Below are 19,819 nucleotides of genomic sequence, written 5' to 3' on the forward strand. Positions count from 1 at the left end.
GCCATCATGTGCCAGCAATGCCCCTCTGCCGTGTACATTGGTCAAACCGGACAGTCTCTACGTACAAGAATAAATGGACACAAATCAGACATCAAGAATTATAATATTCAAAAACCAGTTGGAGAACACTTCAATCTCTTTGGTCACTCGATTACAGACCTAAAAGTTACAATTCTTCAACAAAAAAACTTCAGAAACAGACTCCAACGAGAGACTGCTGAATTGGAATTAATTTGCAAACTGGATACAGTTAACTTAGACTTGACTAGAGACTGGGAGTGGATGGGTCATTACACAAAGTAAACTATTTCCCCATGTTTATTCCCCCCCCATCCCCCACAGTTCCTCAGACGTTCTTGTCAACTGCTGGAAATGGCCCACCTTGATTATCACTACAAAAGGTTTTTCCCCCCGCTCTCCTGCTGATAATAGCTCACCTTAAGTGATCACTCTCGTTACAGTGTGTATGGTAACACCCATTGTTTCATGTTCTCTGTGTATATAAATCTCCCCACTGTATTTTCCACTGAATGCATCCGATGAAGTGAGCTGTAGCTCACAAGAGCTTATGCTCAAATCAATTTGTTAGTCTCTAAGGTGCCACAAGTACTCCTTTTCTTTTTGTGAATACAGACTAACACGGCTGCTACTCTGAAACCTGAAATCCCACTGTAGATGTCTATGGACCAATTTGGATTTGAGTGACATTAATTCTGTCCACATTACTAAGACTTCCTGTGCTCTTTACAATCTTTGTGAAGCCAAAGGTAAGCCATTATTTCCTGAATGGACCTATGACAGCAAGGGGCTGCTGAATTAGTACACTGAGCCCAGAAAGTGCACCAGCCACAGCTGAAGTTGGATACACCTGGGCAACAGAAGCCAAGGACCCTTTGTGCTCCCATATTATGGACTTGCATGGCCCAATGGAAGAGGAAGAATAGTACCTTTATGAATGTGCTTGTGGGGGTGACTGATTGCCAGGCAATGTACTTATGATTGACATGACCGCTTATCAAATGGGGGGTGGGGTGCTGATTCACAGTATGGATCAATGTAAGGAAGTGATTGAAGTATGGATTGATTTAGCTAACTTTACAGAAGATACTAATTTCTAATTGTCCCTGATCTTGTGTTTACCTTTATGATTTTAAATACTCATTGTGTGATGCAATGCACTGATAGCAATACATTTTCTTGATGAAATAAAAAACTCTATTTATAAACATGTATTAGAAAAGTGCAATATTCACCTATTGGCAGGCCGGTCAGCTGCCCATACCACACCAAAACACCAGTAACAACAGAACCTTAAAGAAAAAAAAAATCTCCAAACCAAAAGTACATGAACAAGTGCAAATAGTGAAACCATGTACAAGATAGATGCGCCCTACCATGGCATGTCCCCTGGTCTCCTTTCCCTTCTTTCCCTGTTTGCCATGAATTTGGCACTGACAGAAGGAGATAGAGGCATCCACCAGAGAGGTCAGTCAGAAGACTGCATGGAACAAAGTTTCCCTGCTCAGCTCCTAAGGGACCCCTACTGGGAAGCTATTTATATCATAACAGAAAGATGTGGTGCTTTGTTTGAACCTATCAGAGAACCAAAAAAAGAAAACAAGTTTCCCTTGTTCAGGGGAATTATTCATCAGAGAAGATCCTCACAGCAGCTATTCAGCATGACTAGAGTATCTCTGGCACATCAGACATCACATGCCAAACATGCTCAATCAATCTGGAAGAATTCTTCAAGTATGAGATTCAGGCATTTCTACAATAAGTACCCCACAAGAATCAAACACATGAATGCACGCAGATAGACCTTATAAGAAGACATCTAGACAAGAAACAATCATCACTGAAGTTCCACTTGTCCTACTGACTTTTTACATGACAATATGAGCTGGGGCAACAGTTCTGTGCAGATGCTATCACTTGGCACAATTAAGATGTTACACTGATGCAGTTTTTCTGTCACACATCCACTCCCAAGTAGAACCCATAGGTGGACACTGATTTGAGATACTTAGTTTCTAGAAGGTTTGAAGCAATCATTTGAGAGAAATGTGGTGATGGTGTTCATAAATATGCATTTTCCAAAGCTCTATACAAGTAAATAGGAATAGTTCCTGCAAATCAGAGGAAACAATACTAAACTCTTGAAGCTACCAGGTTAAAATGTTGAGGGAAACTGTGTTATTTTCACCCTTAAGATACAGCACCGGGTATAATCCATCATGCTCATATAATATTTGCATCATGTTCCATGTTGCAGATGCAGCTTATCACGTACATTACAAAATAATTAATAATTCTGTAGAGACAGCCATTGTGGCTTTTTTCAAGTGAATGTTGTACATGACCAATTACCCATGAGTCTGAACTGCTTTTGGGTTTGGTAAAAATTATAGATTCTTACCAGTCTGTGAAACACAGCCCACAGCCCTAACTATTTAACATTTTTATCATTGACCTGCATGAAAATATAAAATCATCACTGGTAATGTTTACAAATGACACAAATATTGCGGGAGTGGTAAATAATGAAGACTGACAGAAATGCTACAGAGTGACCTGGATCACTTGATAAGCTGAGTGCAAACAAACAATATTTTTAACTTTAATTTTAATACGGCCAAATGAAAAGTCATACTTTGAGGAACAAAGAATGTAATCCTTATTACAGAATGGGGGACTCTATCCTGGGAAACAGTGACTCTCAGAAGGACTTGGGGGTCATGGTGGATAATCAGCTGAACATAGCTCCCAGAGCAATGCTGCAGTGAAAAGGGCTAATGTTATCCTTGGCTATATTAATGGAAATATCAAGTAGGAGTAAGAAGGTTATATTACCTCTTTATTTGGCACTGGTGTATCTCCTCTTCGATCTCTATTATTAGATCTTGTCTTAACAGATAAAGAGAAACTGATCACAGAAGTAAAAATTAACGGTTGCTTAGGCACAAGTGATTATGACTTGATCACATTTACAATGTGCACACAGAATTAAGGTCAGAACAGTAATATATACACTTAGTGCTTTAACAGGACCAATTTCACAAAGCTGAAAACAATTACGAGCCATAGCAACTGGGAGGAAGAATTTAGTCAGGAAAATGTGACTGATAATTGGGAAGTATTTAAGAACACTTTACTAGATGCACAAAAAGCCACAATTCCACAATCAAGGAAGGTGATGGTACTGGTTGAAAAAATGACCTGTTTTAGAGTGGAAGTGAAAGCCGGTATAAAAAAAAAAATCACAACATACAACAAATGGAAAAAAGGGGAAATTGATAGTAATGAATATAAATCAGAAGTTAGGAATTGTAGAAAATTGGTAAGGGAAGCAAAGGGACTCAAAGAGAAATCTATGGCCAGCAGAGTTAGGATAATAAAGAGTTACTTAAATATATTAAGAACAAGAAGAATCCTGACAAAGGTACTGGTCCATTACTACATGAAAATGGAAGTCTTATCAATAATAATACAGAAAAGGCAGAAGTGTTCAATAAATATTTCTGTTCTGTATTTTGGGGAAAAATAAATTATGTAGTCTCATCATACGGTGATAACACTCTTTCTATTCCACTAGTATCTCTGGAGGATGTTAAACAGAAGCTAATAAAGTCAGTTTTTTTAAAATCAGCAGGTCCGGATAACTTGCATCGCTGGATCATTAATGTTGAATTTGAAGAAGTCTTGGAGCAAGCTAACACTGTGCCAATTTTTAATAAGGGTAAATTGGACATCGATCCCAGGTAAGGTAATGGAGCGTCCAATATGAGACTTGATTAATAAAGAATTAAAAGGAGGGTAATGTATTTAATGCAAATCAGCATGGGTTTATAGAACACAGATCTTGTCAAACTAACTTGTAGTCTCATAAAAAAAAGATATGAAGTTTGGTTGATGAAGGCAATAATGTTGAGATAATATAATTAAACTTCTGTAAAGTGTTTCACTTGCTACTGCACAACTTTTTGATTAAAAAACTAGAACAATATTACAGATACTGGATATGAACATGAGGCTGAAGAGGATCCTAATGGGAACAGGAAAGAATCCGCTCATTGTTCTTCATGATGGAACAAACAATACTGCTAGATTCTCCCTGGGATGCATTAAAAAAAGACTGTGCTAGGCTGGGGAAGACAATTAAAGAAATGGAGGCTCAGGTGATCTTCAGCGGGATTATACCTTTCCCTAGAGGAGAAGAACAAAAAGCAAGACAAGATGATGATGATCAGCAAATGGCTCGGACAACAGTGCTATAAGGAGGGCGTTGGGATATTCAACCATTGGGAGACATTCACAGACAGACAATGGTTCTAATTGGATGGACTCTACCTGAGTAGAGCAGGAAATAGATTTCTGGGATGGAGGTTAGCACAACTGATTAAAAGAGCTTTAAACTAAGAATTTAGGGGAGATGGTTGGGAGATACTCATGTAATCTTCACACCCGATTCTAATATTGAGTGGAAGGAAAATCAAGTAAAAGGAGCACAGCAACAGAGAAAGGAACAACAGAGGGTAGGAGAATAGACAACAAAAGGAAAGATAGAGCCAGTACTACTGACAGTGACAGTCAGGTAGGTGATGATGGCAGTAAAATGATTACCTAAATTAGGCAAGGAATACGCATGAAGCCAAGCAGAAACAAATAAGATGTCTGTACATCAATGCAAGAAGCCTGAGTTAACAAAATGGAGGAACAAGGACTATTGGTGCACGAAGTGAAATCAGATATTATAGGGACAACAGAAACATGGAATAGTAGTCATAACTAGAACACAGGTACTGAAGGGTAGGTGCTGTTCAGGTAGCTGTAGAATAAGGTGGTGATTAGTTGAGTTATCTCCAGTGTCAGTATGCCAACATTTTTATGGCTGATTTAGAATATCGCTTCTTCAGCTCTCATCCCCTAACGCCCCTACTCTACTTGCACTATATTGATGACATCTTCATCATCTGGACCCATGCAAAAGAAGCCCTTGAGGAATTCCACCATGATTTCAACAATTTCCATCCCACCATCAACCTCAGCCTGGTCCAGTCCACACAAGAGATCCACTTCCTGGACACTACGGTGCTAATAAACAATGGTCACATAAACACCACCCTATACCGGAAACCTACTGACCGCTATTCCTACCTACATGCCTCCAGCTTTCATCCTGACCACACCACACGATCCATCGTCTACAGCCAAGCTCTGCGATACAACCGCATTTGCTCCAACCCCTCAGACAGAGGCAAACACCTACAAGATCTCTATCAAGCATTCTTACAACTACAATACCCACCTGCGGAAGTGAAGAAACAGATTGATAGAGCCAGAAGAGTTCCCAAAAGTCACCTACTACAGGACAGGCCTAACAAACAAAATAACAGAACGCCACTAGCCGTCACCTTCAGCCCCCACAACAGAACCACTAACCCAGGAACTTATCCTTGCAACAAAGCCCGTTGCCAATTGTGCTCACATATCTCTTCAGGGGACACCATCAAAGGGCCTAATAACATCAGCCACACTATCAGAGGCTCGTTCACCTGCACATCCACCAATGTGACATATGCCATCATGTGCCAGCAATGCCCCTCTGCCATGTACATTGGTCAAACTGGACAGTCTCTACGTAAAAGAATAAATGAACACAAATCAGATGTCAAGAATTATAACATTCATAAACCAGTCGGAGAACACTTCAATCTCTCTGGTCACGCAATTACAGACATGAAGGTCGCTATCTTAAAACAAAAAAATTTCAAATCCAGACTCCAGCGAGAAACTGCTGAATTGGAATTCATTTGCAAATTGGATACTATTAATTTAGGCTTAAATAGAGACTGGGAGTGGCTAAGTCATTATGCAAGGTAGCCTATTTCCCCTTGTTTTTTCCTACCCACCCCGCCGACGTTTTGGTTAAACTTGGATTTATGCTGGAAATGGCCCACCTTGATTATCATACACATTGTAAGGAGAGTGGTCAGTTTGGATGAGCGACTACCAGCAGGAGAGTGAGTTTGTGTGTGTGTGTTTGGGGTGGGGGGGTGAGAAAACCTGGATTTGTGCTGGAAATGGCCCACCTTGATTTTCATACACATTGTAAGGAGAGTGGTCACTTTGAATAAGCTATTACCAGAAGGAGAGTGAGTTTGTGTGTGTGGTTTTTGGGGGGAAAAAAAAAAAGGTGGGGGGGGTGAGAAAACCTGGATTTGTGCTGGAAATGGCCCACCTTGATTATCATACACATTGTAAAGAGAGTGGCCACTTTGGATGGGCTATTACCAGCAGGAGAGTGAGTTTGTGGGGAGGGTGTGGGGGGCAGAGGGTGAGAAAACCTGGATTTGTGCTGGAAATGTCCCAACTTGATTATCATACACATTGTAAGGAGAGTGATCACTTTAGATAAGCTATTACCAGCAGGAGAGTGGGGTGGGAGGAGGTATTGTTTCATGGTCTCTGTGTATATAATGTCTTCTGCAGTTTCCACAGTATGCATCCGATAAAGTGAGCTGTAGCTCACGAAAGCTTATGCTCAAATAAATTGGTTAGTCTCTAAGGTGCCACAAGTACTCCTTTTCTTTTTGCGAATACAGACTAACACGGCTGTTACTCTGAAAACAGTGGTCTAGGACTCTTTGCATGGCATAGATACATGCTTTACAGTAGCTGAAAGCCTATGCTGGCGTACAGGTGTAATTCATAAAGTCAAAATGCTGAGAACTTCAAAACTGAAAGGTAACTGACCGTGAAATCCAGTGATGATCCAATCTATTCTGAACAAAAAGAGCTGTGAACGATGCTTGTAGCTGTTTCCACTGATTCACGCTGACTCAATGGGCATTCTAAGCTTCAGAGTGACACACACAGTGACAATCCTGGAATCTTATTATATAGATTATAGAAAGACTGTAGTCTCTTCATTGTTATGGTTATGTGTAGCTCTGTTAGAAAGTGGACTATGACCACCTGTTTCTCCACAGTAAATTGAGTGAACCAAAACCAATTGTCCTTAAATTTCTTAAGCATGTGTATTCATATCTGCCAGAATTGTGTATTTTGAGAAAGTCTGGAAGTAATCTTTCAAGGCATTTTTGAGATAAGAGAGGTTGGAAAATCAAAAATACACTCTGTACAATTATCTTCTTTTTCTCTACGCAAGGAATGGTGTCTGAGTACTTTTGAGATGGTTGGGTTTTTTTGTTATTTGATTAATCTTTTGTGAACATTGGGAATTCCATGAGGCCCTATGAACATATAGTAATTTACAACGGGGGGGGGGGCGGAGAGGAGGGAATATGGCCACAACAAGATCTGTGAGCTATGACATAGGAGAGGGAATATAGGACTCTATATGGGAAGGAGGAGTCTAGAAAATCTCTGAGTGAAAAGGAGAGGGAGAGTCTATCACTGAATGGATGGGCTGGAGACAGATAAGGCCCCAACAAGTGGGAAGGAGAGGGAAGGCCTGGCACATGGAACTCAAATACTGCTGCTAGGGCAATGAGCACATATAAAAGCTTAGATGGAATAGTACAGACCTGGGGTCTGGATGTGGCAGAGCTCCAATGTAGGAATCTCTGGTCCAAAGCAGTTTTTATAAGCAACACAGTCTCCTGCTGAATTTATAAACACTGGAGTAGTTCTTGCATTGGGTTTCTCTTTGCTCCAAATTGTAACAACTCCACATAACATAGTACAAGTTTTCACACACCAGCAGTGTAAAAAGATTTTTTTAAGTGAAGTAAATCAACCAAAAATCTCGTTAAAATAAAGCTAAGGTAGCAACTGTACTATTAATTGATAAGAATGCTGTAAGAGCATTTCATTTATTAAGCAAAAAACGTAAAGTTAGAAAATTTGGAGTCAGATTTAAAATCAAGTGTTTGAAAGACAGGAATTTAGATCATTGCAGTTCAAAAAAACCTATACATCAGAAAGTGTAGAAATATTTCACCAAGAAATCTACAAATAGGGAAAATCCTGACCCCTTTCCCCTGGCATTTTTCCCAGGGCCTGCTCCAGGCACCAGCGTTCCAAGCAGGTGTCTGGGGCAGCAATCTTAAAGGGGCGGCAGTCCGTACGTAGTTAGAGCGGCATGGTTTCTTTTGCCGTGGCAGCTTGTATCTTCACAGTCCCGCAACGGCAATTAGGCGGCAGTTCCCTTCTTCAGGCGGCAATTTGGCGCGCTGCCTGGGGCAGCAAAAAGTGTAGAGCCAGCCCTGATTTTTCCTCATCTGTTTTAATTAAAGTATAAGCCAAGACTCCCCTACAACCCCACAGAATGCTCTACATACCTACTTGTAAACTGCAACCCACATCCACTAGTGGTTCAGATTAGGGACTGGAATCCTGACTCTCATACATCCTATTGGTATGGATAGCTCATATATTACTCTCTATATTCATTCCAGACTAAACCATGGCTCAATTCACCATTCTGTGATGGGCTAGACACCATACTCTTCTCCATTTATCTTCCCAATAACCATCAGAGACTTCACACTCCAAATACAGGCCAGAGAGCAACTTTTAAGCCAACTTTCCTGAATTTATGAACCACAGACAACCTCCCCCACCTCAACTCCCCCCTGGCAATAACATACTCACCTTCATAATATAGGTTTCAGATTCTCCTATTACTGATAGACATCAGAAAGGGAGAATGCAGGTTATTATTATTTATTTTTATTGCAGTTAGTGCCAGATAGCCTCAATCAGGATCACAGCACCATTGTGTTAGGCACAAGTCAAACACAAATGGACACAGTCCTTTTGTTGATAACAGCAGACCATACTGCTATAATTCATATATGCAGCAGGGAAAATGTAATTTTTTTGTAGTATTAGCTCGGTGTTTCTTTTCAAACATATGTTTTATTTTAATTATTGCAATTTTCTAACATTGGTATTACAAATTATCTTTTTACGTCCTTAATGACATATTTTGTTTTGAAATGGCTTTGAACAAAGCCATGTTTTGACTTTTCAGTGATAACAAACCTGTGTATTAACGTACTTTTACAAAAACTGGGATGAGTTGAACAAACGGGAGTGGGGGGTGGGGAAATAAAAGCTATGAAACATTGAGGAACTGCTGAAATATTTTAAATGAAATGTTAAATGCCATAGCTTGAAAATTATTGTCATTTATTTTTATATCAACATTTTGTATGCACATGACAGAACCAATATTTGAATGGCTGTAGGCACCAAAGTAGATTTTGAAAGGGAGCCAAATAAAAAAAGGGATTAGCATTAACTGGGCAAATTTAATGCTTTTAACTAAAAGTGATTTTTTAAAAAAATTAACAGTTGGCCATTCTTTACTGTATGATCTGGAGCTTAAAATAATCAAACCAGTTCCAAAATACTATCAGTCATATTTGGACTGGTCAGAATCTAACTGTGCAAGAACTATTTCAACCATATATAGCACATGATTTATATGAGCTTATAAAAATAGGCTGACTGAGGAAGCTATTTGATTTTCTAACAAGGATTCTCAGCTGTAGTACTATGCATGATTCAAAACTAATAAAACACACCATTAAAGCAGCCATTTCATGATAGATGAAGGAGATCATTTTGGGTTAAAAAAAAAATCTTGTTAGGCAATGATGTCAACCCTAAAAACAATAATAAAACCATTTGAAAAGGTTACTTACATTTATGGGGAAGGGGTTATACACCCATAATAAGCCAAAAAGAAAAGGAGTACCTGTGGCACCTTAGAGACTAACCAATTTATTTGAGCATAAGCTTTCCTGAGCTACAGCATGAAGCGAGCTGTAGCTCACGAAAGCTTATGCTCAAATAAATTGGTTAGTCTCTAAGGTGCCACAAGGACTCCTCAGTTTTTTTGCTGATACAGACTAACACGGCTGCTACTCTGAAACCTGCCATAATAAGCCACGACTATCGGTTTCTCCAGCTGTAACCTCTTGAAAACGTGTATAGCTCAGGCTGAAAACACATTACTAAGTTTTTGTAATGTGGGCCTTATCCCTGTGAGGTCCTGACCTGAGCTAGTGTGACTCTGACCACATGCCAAAAGAACCACAGCGGCAGCAGGGTCTCGCTCCCGCGGCTCGCAGCCAGCCGGGCGGGTAGGAGGTAGGTCTGACTCGGCATTTCGAAGCGTGACAGCCCCCAGGGGGGCCAGCAGGGCAGCGACCCGCCACGCTCCCCCTGGCCCGTGGGTCCGGCAGCCGCTGCCTCCCAGGAGCTCCCCCGCTGCCCGGGAGCAGGCTCAGGAAGACTCAGTTTCCCTTGGAAAACACCCGCCCGGCCCCGCGCTGGGGTTCCCTCCCGCTACCTGCCGAAGTGTCCCACGGAGTCGAAGAGGCGCTCCCAGTGCGGAGCCATGGCGGGGGCAGAGGGGCCGCGTTGCTGGCCCGGCGGCGGGCGCGGGGAGAGTCATTCTCCCAGCCCGGCCGGCCCCCGCCGCTCCTCCGCCCACCAGAGCCTCGGGTCCCGGCCGCCGCTAACTCCTCCCCCTGGTCTGCACCGCCGCGCCGGAGACACCCCCGAGCCCGCCCGGACACCAGGGGCTGCCACAGAATTGTACCGCTGCCTTCCAGCTTCCCGCTCGAATGATCTCCATAGCCCTGGCCAGATACCCCGGGGATGGGCACCCTCTACACCCCTGCGCTCCGTGAGGGGTCCATTGGAGCCCCTGCCAGGCTGTGAGCAAGGGTGGGCAGGGACTTTCCATAGTGTACACAAGGAGGACTTGTGGCGCCTTAGAGACTAACCAATTTATTTGAGCATAAGCTTTCGTGGGCTAAAACCCACTTCATGGGATGCATGCAGTGGGAAATACAGTGGGGAGAGAGAGATGAAATGAAAAAATGGGTGTTGCCATACCAAGTGTAAGGAGACCAAATTACAGTGGGTAGGGCAACACCCATTTTTTCATATTCTCTCTGTATATATATATATATATCTTCCTACTGTATTTTCCACTCCATGCATCCGATGAAGTGGATTTTAGCTCACAAAAGCTTATGCTCAAATAAATTTGTTAGTCTCTAAGGTGCCACAAGGACTCCTCAGTTTTTTTGCTGATACAGACTAACACGGCTGCTACTCTGAAACCTGTCACCATACTATACACATGTACATAGGCCCTTGACCTGGATGAGGCCTTGAGGCATGACCACAGTATACATAATTCATTCCTGCTTTTGGCCGGTATGCCCGTCTGTTCCCAGAGTTGCTCCCCACTCACCCCTCATCCTTACGCAAAGTACGCAACTGGGTAGGGCACCAGGAAATTTGGGGCACCACATTTCCTGGTGCCCTGCACAGCTGCGTGCAGCTCCAGTCCCTGCTTTGCCCCAGCCTCACTCCCCTAAGGACTCCAGAAGCGGTCGACCCTGCACTCACTGGTAAGTAGAGCAACCCAGCCCCAGCCTGCTCCGCTCCCCTGGCTCCCAGCCACGGTGCCGGCAAGTGCTGAGGGACGGTTCTCCCGTCCCCTCAAGCCTGGGAGCCGGGGGAGCAGAGCAGGCTGGGCCCGGGTCACTCCACTTCCTGCAGGAAGTGGCCAACCCTTCTCCCCCATGGAGGCCTGTGGCCCCACACAGCCCACCCCCCAAAATAGCTAGGGACGGCCTTGCAGCCATAGTGTATGTCATACTTGGGCAACAATGCTAATCATTAATCAAGTACAACAAGCTATCAGCCCTTTAAACTCAATTCCACAGTACAGCTCAGGAAGAGGTCCTCGTTAAATCACAGTTTACCCGTTATTTAATCATTTAATATTAAGCCTTCCCCCCCCCCCCCCCCGGGGGCGCTGCTTAGGGCACCAAAATAGCGAGTGACGGCCCTGCCTCTCTCAGAAGAACCTAGGCTCTATCTGCCATTAATTTGTATTTGGAAATTAATTTGTATTTGCTGAGCCACATCCGTGTGCTTGGCCCTGTACAGACTGTTCTCATTAGTAAGTGCCAACAATGCTCTGGGCACTGCACAAGACACCAAAATGCGGACATCCTTGTCCTCAAAGAGCTTACAACCTAAATTTGACACACACAATACAGTTCAGGCAAATATGATGCACCATTTGAAAGCGCAGTCTCAGACGCATGCAATTTTTTTGCTATCTAGTCTGGAATAATTTTCTGCTGTGTAATTAGTATAGTGAAACAGTGACCATCCATTAATAATTAATCTGTTTGTGTAAAGTAAGATACAGGGAGAATGGGAGGTAGGGGAAAGAGAGGAAGGAATTTGCAATCCATCAAAATCATCATGAACCAAAGGTATTGGAGAAAATTCTCCCTCTGACAAACAGTTATGTCCAGAGGGACAGGACCTTGATCTTAAAGGTTTAATCTAAAACTCTCACGGTAAAAATAAAAGCTCAAAAATTAAAAAGTTGCCACGTTGGGATACTTTTTATAATTAATATTACATTATCACTAATTGATTTATATACTCTATACATTTTAATTCAAGCTGATTGAAATTGTTCATTCATTGTCAGCAAAAAATGGCCTTTTTCGGAAACAAAATTTGTCACTGAAATTTGTAGCATTTTTATTTTTTCATCTTTAAATTAAAAATTCAAAAACCAAAAATAGTTTTGTTTTAATTTTCATTTTTCCCTTACTTTCTTTCCCTTTTCCCATTTTGTCACTGGAGAAGGATAGGGAGAGGAAGAGGGGGGAAAGGCTGGGTTTTTGTAGTCGAAAATTCAGGAAATTTTGAATTTTTTCCACAAAAAAAATAATTTTCTCAGATAACATCGTAGCTACCAGGAGATGGAACAACAGTTAAACATTTCTTAAAGGACAAAAAGAAACTTCAACTACTATGCTATCACATTCTCAAGTTAGTAAGACAGTTAATATACAAAATCATAGAAGATTAGGGTTGGAAGAGACCTCAGGAGGTCATCTAGTCCAACCCCCTGCTCAAAGCAGGACCAACCCCAACTAAATCATCCCAGCCAGGGCTTTGTCAAGCTGGGCCTTAAAAACCTCTAAGGAAGGAGATTCCACCACCTCCCTACGTAACCCATTCCAGTGCTTCACCACTCTCCTAGTGAAATACTTTTTCCTAATATCCAACCTAGACCTCCACCATTGCAACTTCAGACCACTGCTTCTCGTTCTGTCATCTGCCACCACTGAGAACAGCCGAGCTCCATCCCCTTTGGAACCCCCCTTCAGGTAGTTGAAGGCTGCTATCAAATCCCCCCTCACTCTTCTGCAAACTAAACAAGCCCAGTTCCCTCAGCCTCTCCTCATAAGTCTTGTGCCCCGCCCCCTGATCATTTTTGTTGCCCTCCTCTGGACTCTCTCCAATTTGTCCACATCCTTTCTGTAGTGCAGGGCCCAAAACTGGACAGAGTACTCCAGATGTGGCCTCACCAGTGCCGAACAGAGGAGAATCATCACTTCCCTCGATCTGTTGGCAATGCTCCTACTAATGCAGCCCAATATGCCGTTAACCTTCTTGGCAACGAGGACACACTGCTGACTCATATCCAGCTCCTCATCCACTGGTCCTTTTCTTCAGAACTACTGCCTAGCCAGTCGGTCCCCAGCCTGTAGGGGTGCATGGGATTCTTCCGTCCTAAGTGCAGGACTCTGCACATGTCCTTGTTGAACCTCATCAGATTTCTTTTGGCCCAATCTGTCTAGGTCATGCTGGACCCTATCTCTACCCTCCAGTGTATCTACTTCTCACCCCAGCTTAGTGTCATCCGCAAACTTGCTGAGGGGTCAATCCATCCCATCACCCAGATCATTAATGAAGATATTGAACAAAACTGGCCCCAGAACCAATCCCTGGGGCACTCCGCTTGATATCGGCTGCCACCTAGACATCAAGCCATTGATCACTACACGTTGAGCCCGACGATCTAGCCATCTTTCTATACACCTTATAGTCCATTCATACTTTTTTAACTTGCTAGCAAGAATACTGTTGGAGATGGTATGAAAAGCTTTGCTAAAGTCAAGATATATCACGTCCACCGCTTTTCCCATATCCACAGAGCCAGTTATCTCATCACAGAGGCAATCAGGTTTGTCAGGCATGACTTGCCCTTGGTGAATCCATGTTGACTGTTCCTGGTCACTTCCCTGTCCTCCAAGTGCTTCAAAATGGATTCCTTGAGGACCTGCTCCATGATTTTTCCAGGGACTGAGGTGAGACTGGCCAGTCTGTAGTTCCCTGGATTCTCCGTCTTCCCTTTTTAAAAGATGGGCACAATATCTGCCTTTTTCTAATTGTCCAGGACCTCCTCCAATCGCCACAAGTTTTCTAAAATAATGGCCAATGACTCTGCAATCACATCAGCCAACTCCCTCAGCACTGTCGGATGCATTAGATCCGGACCCATGGTCTTATGCATGTCCAGCTTTTCTAAATAGTCCTTAACCTGTTCTTTCACCACTGAGGGCTGCTCACCTCCTCCCCATACTGTGCTGCCCAGTGCAGCAGTCTGGGAGCTGACCTTGTCTGTGAAGACCAAGGCAAAAAAAGCATTGAGTACTTCATCTTTTTCCACATCATTTGTCACTAGGTTGCCTCCCCCATTCAGTAAGGGTCCCACACTTTCCCTGATCTCCTTGTTGCTAACATACCTGTAGAAACCCTTCTTGTTCCCTTCACATCCCTTGCTAGCTGCCACTCCAATTGTGCTTTGGCCTTCCTGATTACACCCCTGCATGCTCGAGCAATATTTTTATACTCCTCCCTACTCATCTGTCCAAGTTTCCACTTCTTGTAAGCTTCCTTTTTGTGTTTAAGCTCAGAGAAGATTTCTCTGTTAAGCCAAGCTGGTCACCTGCCATATTTGCTATTCTTTCTGCACACTGGGATGGTTTGTTCTTGCACCCTCAATAAGGCTTCTTTAAAAGACAGCCAGCACTCCTGAACTCCTTTCCCCCTCAAATTAGCCTTCCAGGGGATCCTGCCCATCAGTACCCTGAGGGAGTCTGCTTTTCTGAAGTCCAGGGTCCATATTCTGCTGCTCTCCTTTCTTCCTTTTGTCAGGATCCTGAACTCAACCATCTCACGGTCACTGCTGCACAGTTTGCCACCCAGTTCTACTTCCCCTACCGATTCTTCCCTGTTTGTGAGCAGCAGGTCAAGAGGAGCATGACCCATAATTGGTTCCTCCAGCACTTGCACCAGGAAATTATCCCCAATACTCTCCAAAGACTTCCTGGATTGTCTGTGCACTGCTGTATTGCTCTCCCAGCAGATGTCAGGGTGATTGAAGTTCCCCATGAGAACCAGGGCCTGTAATCTGGAAACTTCTGTTTGTTGTCCGAAGAAAGCCTCATCTACCTGCTCCTCCTGGTCTGGTGGTCTATAGCAGATGCCCACCACAATATAACCCTTGTTGCTCTCGCCTCTAAACTTAACCCAAAGACTCTCAAAAGAGTTTTCTGTAGTTTCATACTGGAGCTCTGAGCAATCATACTGCTCTCTTACATACAGTGCAACTTCTCCACCTTTCCTCCTGTACCTGTCCTTCCTGAATAGTTTATACGCATCAATGCTCCAGACATGTGAGTTACCCCACCAAGTCTCTGTTATTCCATTCACATCATAGTTTTTTGACTGTGGCAGGACTTCCAATTCTTCCTGCTTGTTTCCAAGGCTTCTTGCGTTTGTGTACAGGCACCTAACTAGCCAATTGCCCTGCTTTCTCAGTATGAATCAGGAGGCCTCCCCTGTTGCACCCACCTCCTTGTGTTTCCTCCCGGTATCCCACTTTTCTGCACTTACCTCTGGGCTTAGATCACCATCCCCCGGCGAACCTAGTTTAAAGCCCTCCTCACTAGGTTAGCAAGCCAGCCTGTGAAGATACTCTTCCCTCTCTTCGTTAGGTGGATCCCATCTCTTCCTAGCTATCCTTCTTCCTGGAACAACATCCCATGGTCAAAGAATCCAAAGCCCTCTCTCTGACACCACTTGCGTAACCATGCATATACCTCCACAATTCAATGGTCCATACCTAGGCCTTTTCCTTCAACAGGGAGGATGGATGAGAACAGGACTTGTGCCTCAAACTCCTTTATCCTTCTTCCCAGAGCCATGTAGTCTGTGGTGACCCGCTCAAGGTCATGCTTGGCAGTATCATTGGTGCTCACATGGAGAAGTAGAAAGGGATAGCAGTCCGAGGGCTTGATCAATTTCAGCAGACACTCCATCACATCCTGAATTGTAGCTCCAGGCAAGCAGCACACTTCTCGAGTCTCCCGGTCTGGACGGCAGAATGATGACTCCATCCCTTTTAGGAGGGAATCCCCAACCACCACCATTCATCTCCTTCTCGTTGGATTGGTGGTCATGGAATCCGCATTCCTAGGACAATGCATCCCATGCCTTCCAGTCAATGGGGTGTCCTTCTAATCCCTTCCCTCAGATAACTCTTCCAAACCATTCTCCACTGTAGTACCTGTGCAGAGAACCTGAAAACAGTTTCTTACCTCTATCTGCATTGGGGAAACATGGCTTCCCCTCTTTCTTCTTCTGGAGGTCACATGCTGCCAATATTCTTCCCTATTCTGCACGGCCCTCTCTGATTCTTCAGCATGCTGTGCCTGCAGTACCAAATGCTGGCTTCTATCCAGAAAGTCTTCATTCTCTCTGATGCAACACACGGTTGATACTTGGGTCTCTAGTCCTTTAGCCTTCTCTTCCAAAATGGAGACCAGCTTTCACTTCGTACAGGTATTAGTGGGACAAGGGGGTGAGAGCTTAAAAACAGAGAAAGAAAAAAAGCATGACAGCTTTTAAAGTAAGTAGAATGTGTAAAAGATCATTAAATAACATACCCAAAATCACAGTTGTTTGTAATGTACAATGCTTTCACAGAAAAGGAAAATAAGCCAAAACCCAAGGGTGGGGAGAGCTCTGTGGTGGAAACCCATACTAATTACACAGCAGAAAATTATTTACATTGCTTTAAGCTGGCAGTGATATCTCTTTCTGAATGTGAAGAACTTTCAAAAAAATAGTCTATTTACTTCATTGGTAGTTGAGCAGTCAAGGACTGTTTAATGTTCTCAGAGTCAAACTAGATATCTTCTTGCCATTTCAAAACAATACACAATTTAGAAAGTTGTAATTTCTGTACTACAAAGATATCATTTTCTTTAAAAAGTTAAGTTTACATTTCCAAACTTGTCACTTGTGCAATAGCTGGGAATATAAAAATCTGAAAGAAGATTGATACATTCAAAAATAGAGGCTAATAACCCATTCTTTTTGCCAAACTGAACTGAAGGAAATATTTAAATGCTTAATAAGCTTCCTGTGGAATTAAAGAATACTCTAAAATATTCCTGGCATTAATATATTTAATAAAGATACAAAATAGTCTATTTTTCATTTAAAGGAAGTGAAAACAGTGTTTTGTCCTGAATATTTTCCAGTGTTAATAGGATTATTTTCAGTAGGATTCTCATAATATGCTCCATTTCTTATGCCTAGTACACTAAATTTACCTCTGTTTTTCAACTTGGCAGTATACTAAAGCATTATTCTTAAGGATAATGTTTGAGATCCCTTCCAACCCTGATATTCTATGATTCTATGATCCAGAAAGAGCTCTAATACTTTCTATATTTGCATGAGTATTGTCAATACTGTCATTATAGTGTTGTTTTGATTTCAGTTTAATTTACTCTATATTTTAATCCAGCATAGGCCAAAATAATAAATTTTGAATGACCTGATGATGACTAGTAAAGCTGCATTCAGGGAGACCTCTATAGTCCAGTGTTTGCTCTCAGTTCAATTTCTCTAGCAGCGTTCTTGTCCAAAGATGTACTGTTTGGAAAGCACCAAAGAAAGAAAGAGTCAAATCACAATTTAACCCTCTCCCCCCTTTACCATTTTATTGTTCTCAGAAAGCATGGATGAAAAAAGGTTATACAAAAATTCCAGACATTTTCCATTAAACTACCAGAAGCCAAAGAAAATAAATAAAATATTATTCCAAATATATGCTCTGCCAGGTGTGTCAAGAAATTCCTTGATCATAAAATTCAGTACCCTCATTGGACGCATCCACTGTCTCATCTACCATGGAAAGATGATGTACTGACTGACTTGTTGAGCAGAGTTTTCACTCAACAGCATGAGGACTTTAATAGTCTCTATGGCCCTGTCTACACTGGCAAGTTTCTGCGCAGTAAAGCAGCTTTCTGCACTGTAACTCCCGAGGTGTACACCCTGCAAAGCCCCTTAGTGCGCAGAAACTGCGCAGTTGTAGCGCTTTAAAAAAAACACCCTAATGAGAGGTGTACAGCTTTCTGTGCCGAGGGTACAGCACTGCAATGCCAGTGTAGACACCATGGCGATTACAGCGCTGCACAATGCCTGTTCTCATCTCTCTGATCATTGGTTTGAACTGTACTGTCGTGCCCTCAGGTGACCAACTGTCATCTTCACCCCGTAAATTCCTTTGCAGAGTTGAAAGTCCCCTTCCTGTTTGCTTGGTGATGCATGCAGGGGTCTCAGCGCATCTTTCCAGGTGGCCACACTTGCTCTGCACACCGGGCGATTCCCCCACTTGGAGCAATGCCAAGCTACTTGACCTCATCAACATTTGGGGAGAAGAGGCAGTGCAGTCAAAGCTGCACTCCAGCCATCAGGATTATGATACCTACAGAAAGATTTCACGGTGCATGATAGAAAGGGGCCATGACTGGGACATACTGCAGTGCAGGGTCAAAGTGAAGGAGCTGCGGAACGCCTACCACAAGGCATAGGAGGAAAGCCGCCACTCCGATGCTGCGCCCATGAGCTGCCAGTTCTACAAAGAGCTAGACATGATACTCGGTGGTGACCCCACCTCCACTGCAAAGGTCCCTGTGGATACTTCTTTGGCTCACGTGCCAGTCAAGAGTGGACCAAGCCAGGAGGACTAAATTTTGGATGAGGATGTGGAGGGGGAGGGGACCCAGAGGCAGAGGATGACTCGGAGGCCAGAGATGCCTACAGCCAGGAGTTCATTTCTACACTGGAGGATCCTAGCTAGTCACAGCTGTCGGATCTTGGCAAAGCGCAAACAGGAGAGGAGGCCCCTGGTAAGTGGATCTGATTTGGGGAATTTCTGAAACGAGTTGTTGGGGGCAGGAGGGTTGCAGAAAATAGGCTTGTCTCCCACTGCATGCCTAGTCTGAGCGGCAAAACAGGCTGTTGATTGACTCCCTCGCTTCAAGGGAATCTCCCTCAGAGATCTCCAGGAAACTCTCGTGGAGATACTGGGCAATCCGCTGCCGCAGGTTCTTTGGCGAGCTGCTTTGTTTCTTGCCCCATAAACGGTAACTTTCCCGTGCCACTGTGCCGTCCTGGGGTGGGACACCATTACTATACACAGGCGAGCCACATAGAGGCCAGGGTGGAAGCCGCAGACTTGGAGAAGACCCTCCCTTGATTCCCTGCTCACCTCAGCCGCGAGATATCTTCCATTATGATCACATCCTGTGGAAAGTGTGGGGACAGGAATGATTATCAAGCCTCCCCTACAGTGCTGGCTCTCCCCAAGAGCCACGTGCCCAGTGTACAGCAGGATCCAGGAACAGTGATTTAACTTGCCCCTGTGGCAACTCACCATTTTGGGAGTCTTGTGGCTCATGTGTGCTTGCCTGGGGTCAACCAGGTAGTGACAGGTGTGTGAGTATTGGCTGTGTTTTAAAGCACTGAATCAGTGTTGTTTATGTTTCAAACAATACTGCTTCTGTAAAATGTTGCATTTAAACTTCACAGTGATGACCTTGGGAGCCCAGCCTCCCTCTTTGTTATCGGCAGCAGAACAGCTGCGCAG

General features: G+C 43.4%; 1 protein-coding gene across 1 annotated transcript in view; it reads right to left on the reverse strand.

The window, feature by feature from the left end:
* SLC22A16 (solute carrier family 22 member 16) overlaps positions 1-10,488 on the reverse strand; it is a 67,921-nt gene extending 57,433 nt beyond the window's left edge. The window contains exon 1 of the mRNA XM_073337041.2: positions 10,328-10,488. Within this exon, the coding sequence (XP_073193142.1) occupies positions 10,328-10,377 (50 nt within the window). The 5' untranslated portion in view covers positions 10,378-10,488. The remainder of the gene's footprint in view (positions 1-10,327) is intronic.
* Between the last annotated feature and the right edge of the window lie 9,331 nt (positions 10,489-19,819).

The sequence above is a fragment of the Lepidochelys kempii genome, chromosome 3 (genome assembly GCF_965140285.1).
Source record: "Lepidochelys kempii isolate rLepKem1 chromosome 3, rLepKem1.hap1, whole genome shotgun sequence".
NCBI lineage: Eukaryota > Metazoa > Chordata > Testudines > Cheloniidae > Lepidochelys > Lepidochelys kempii.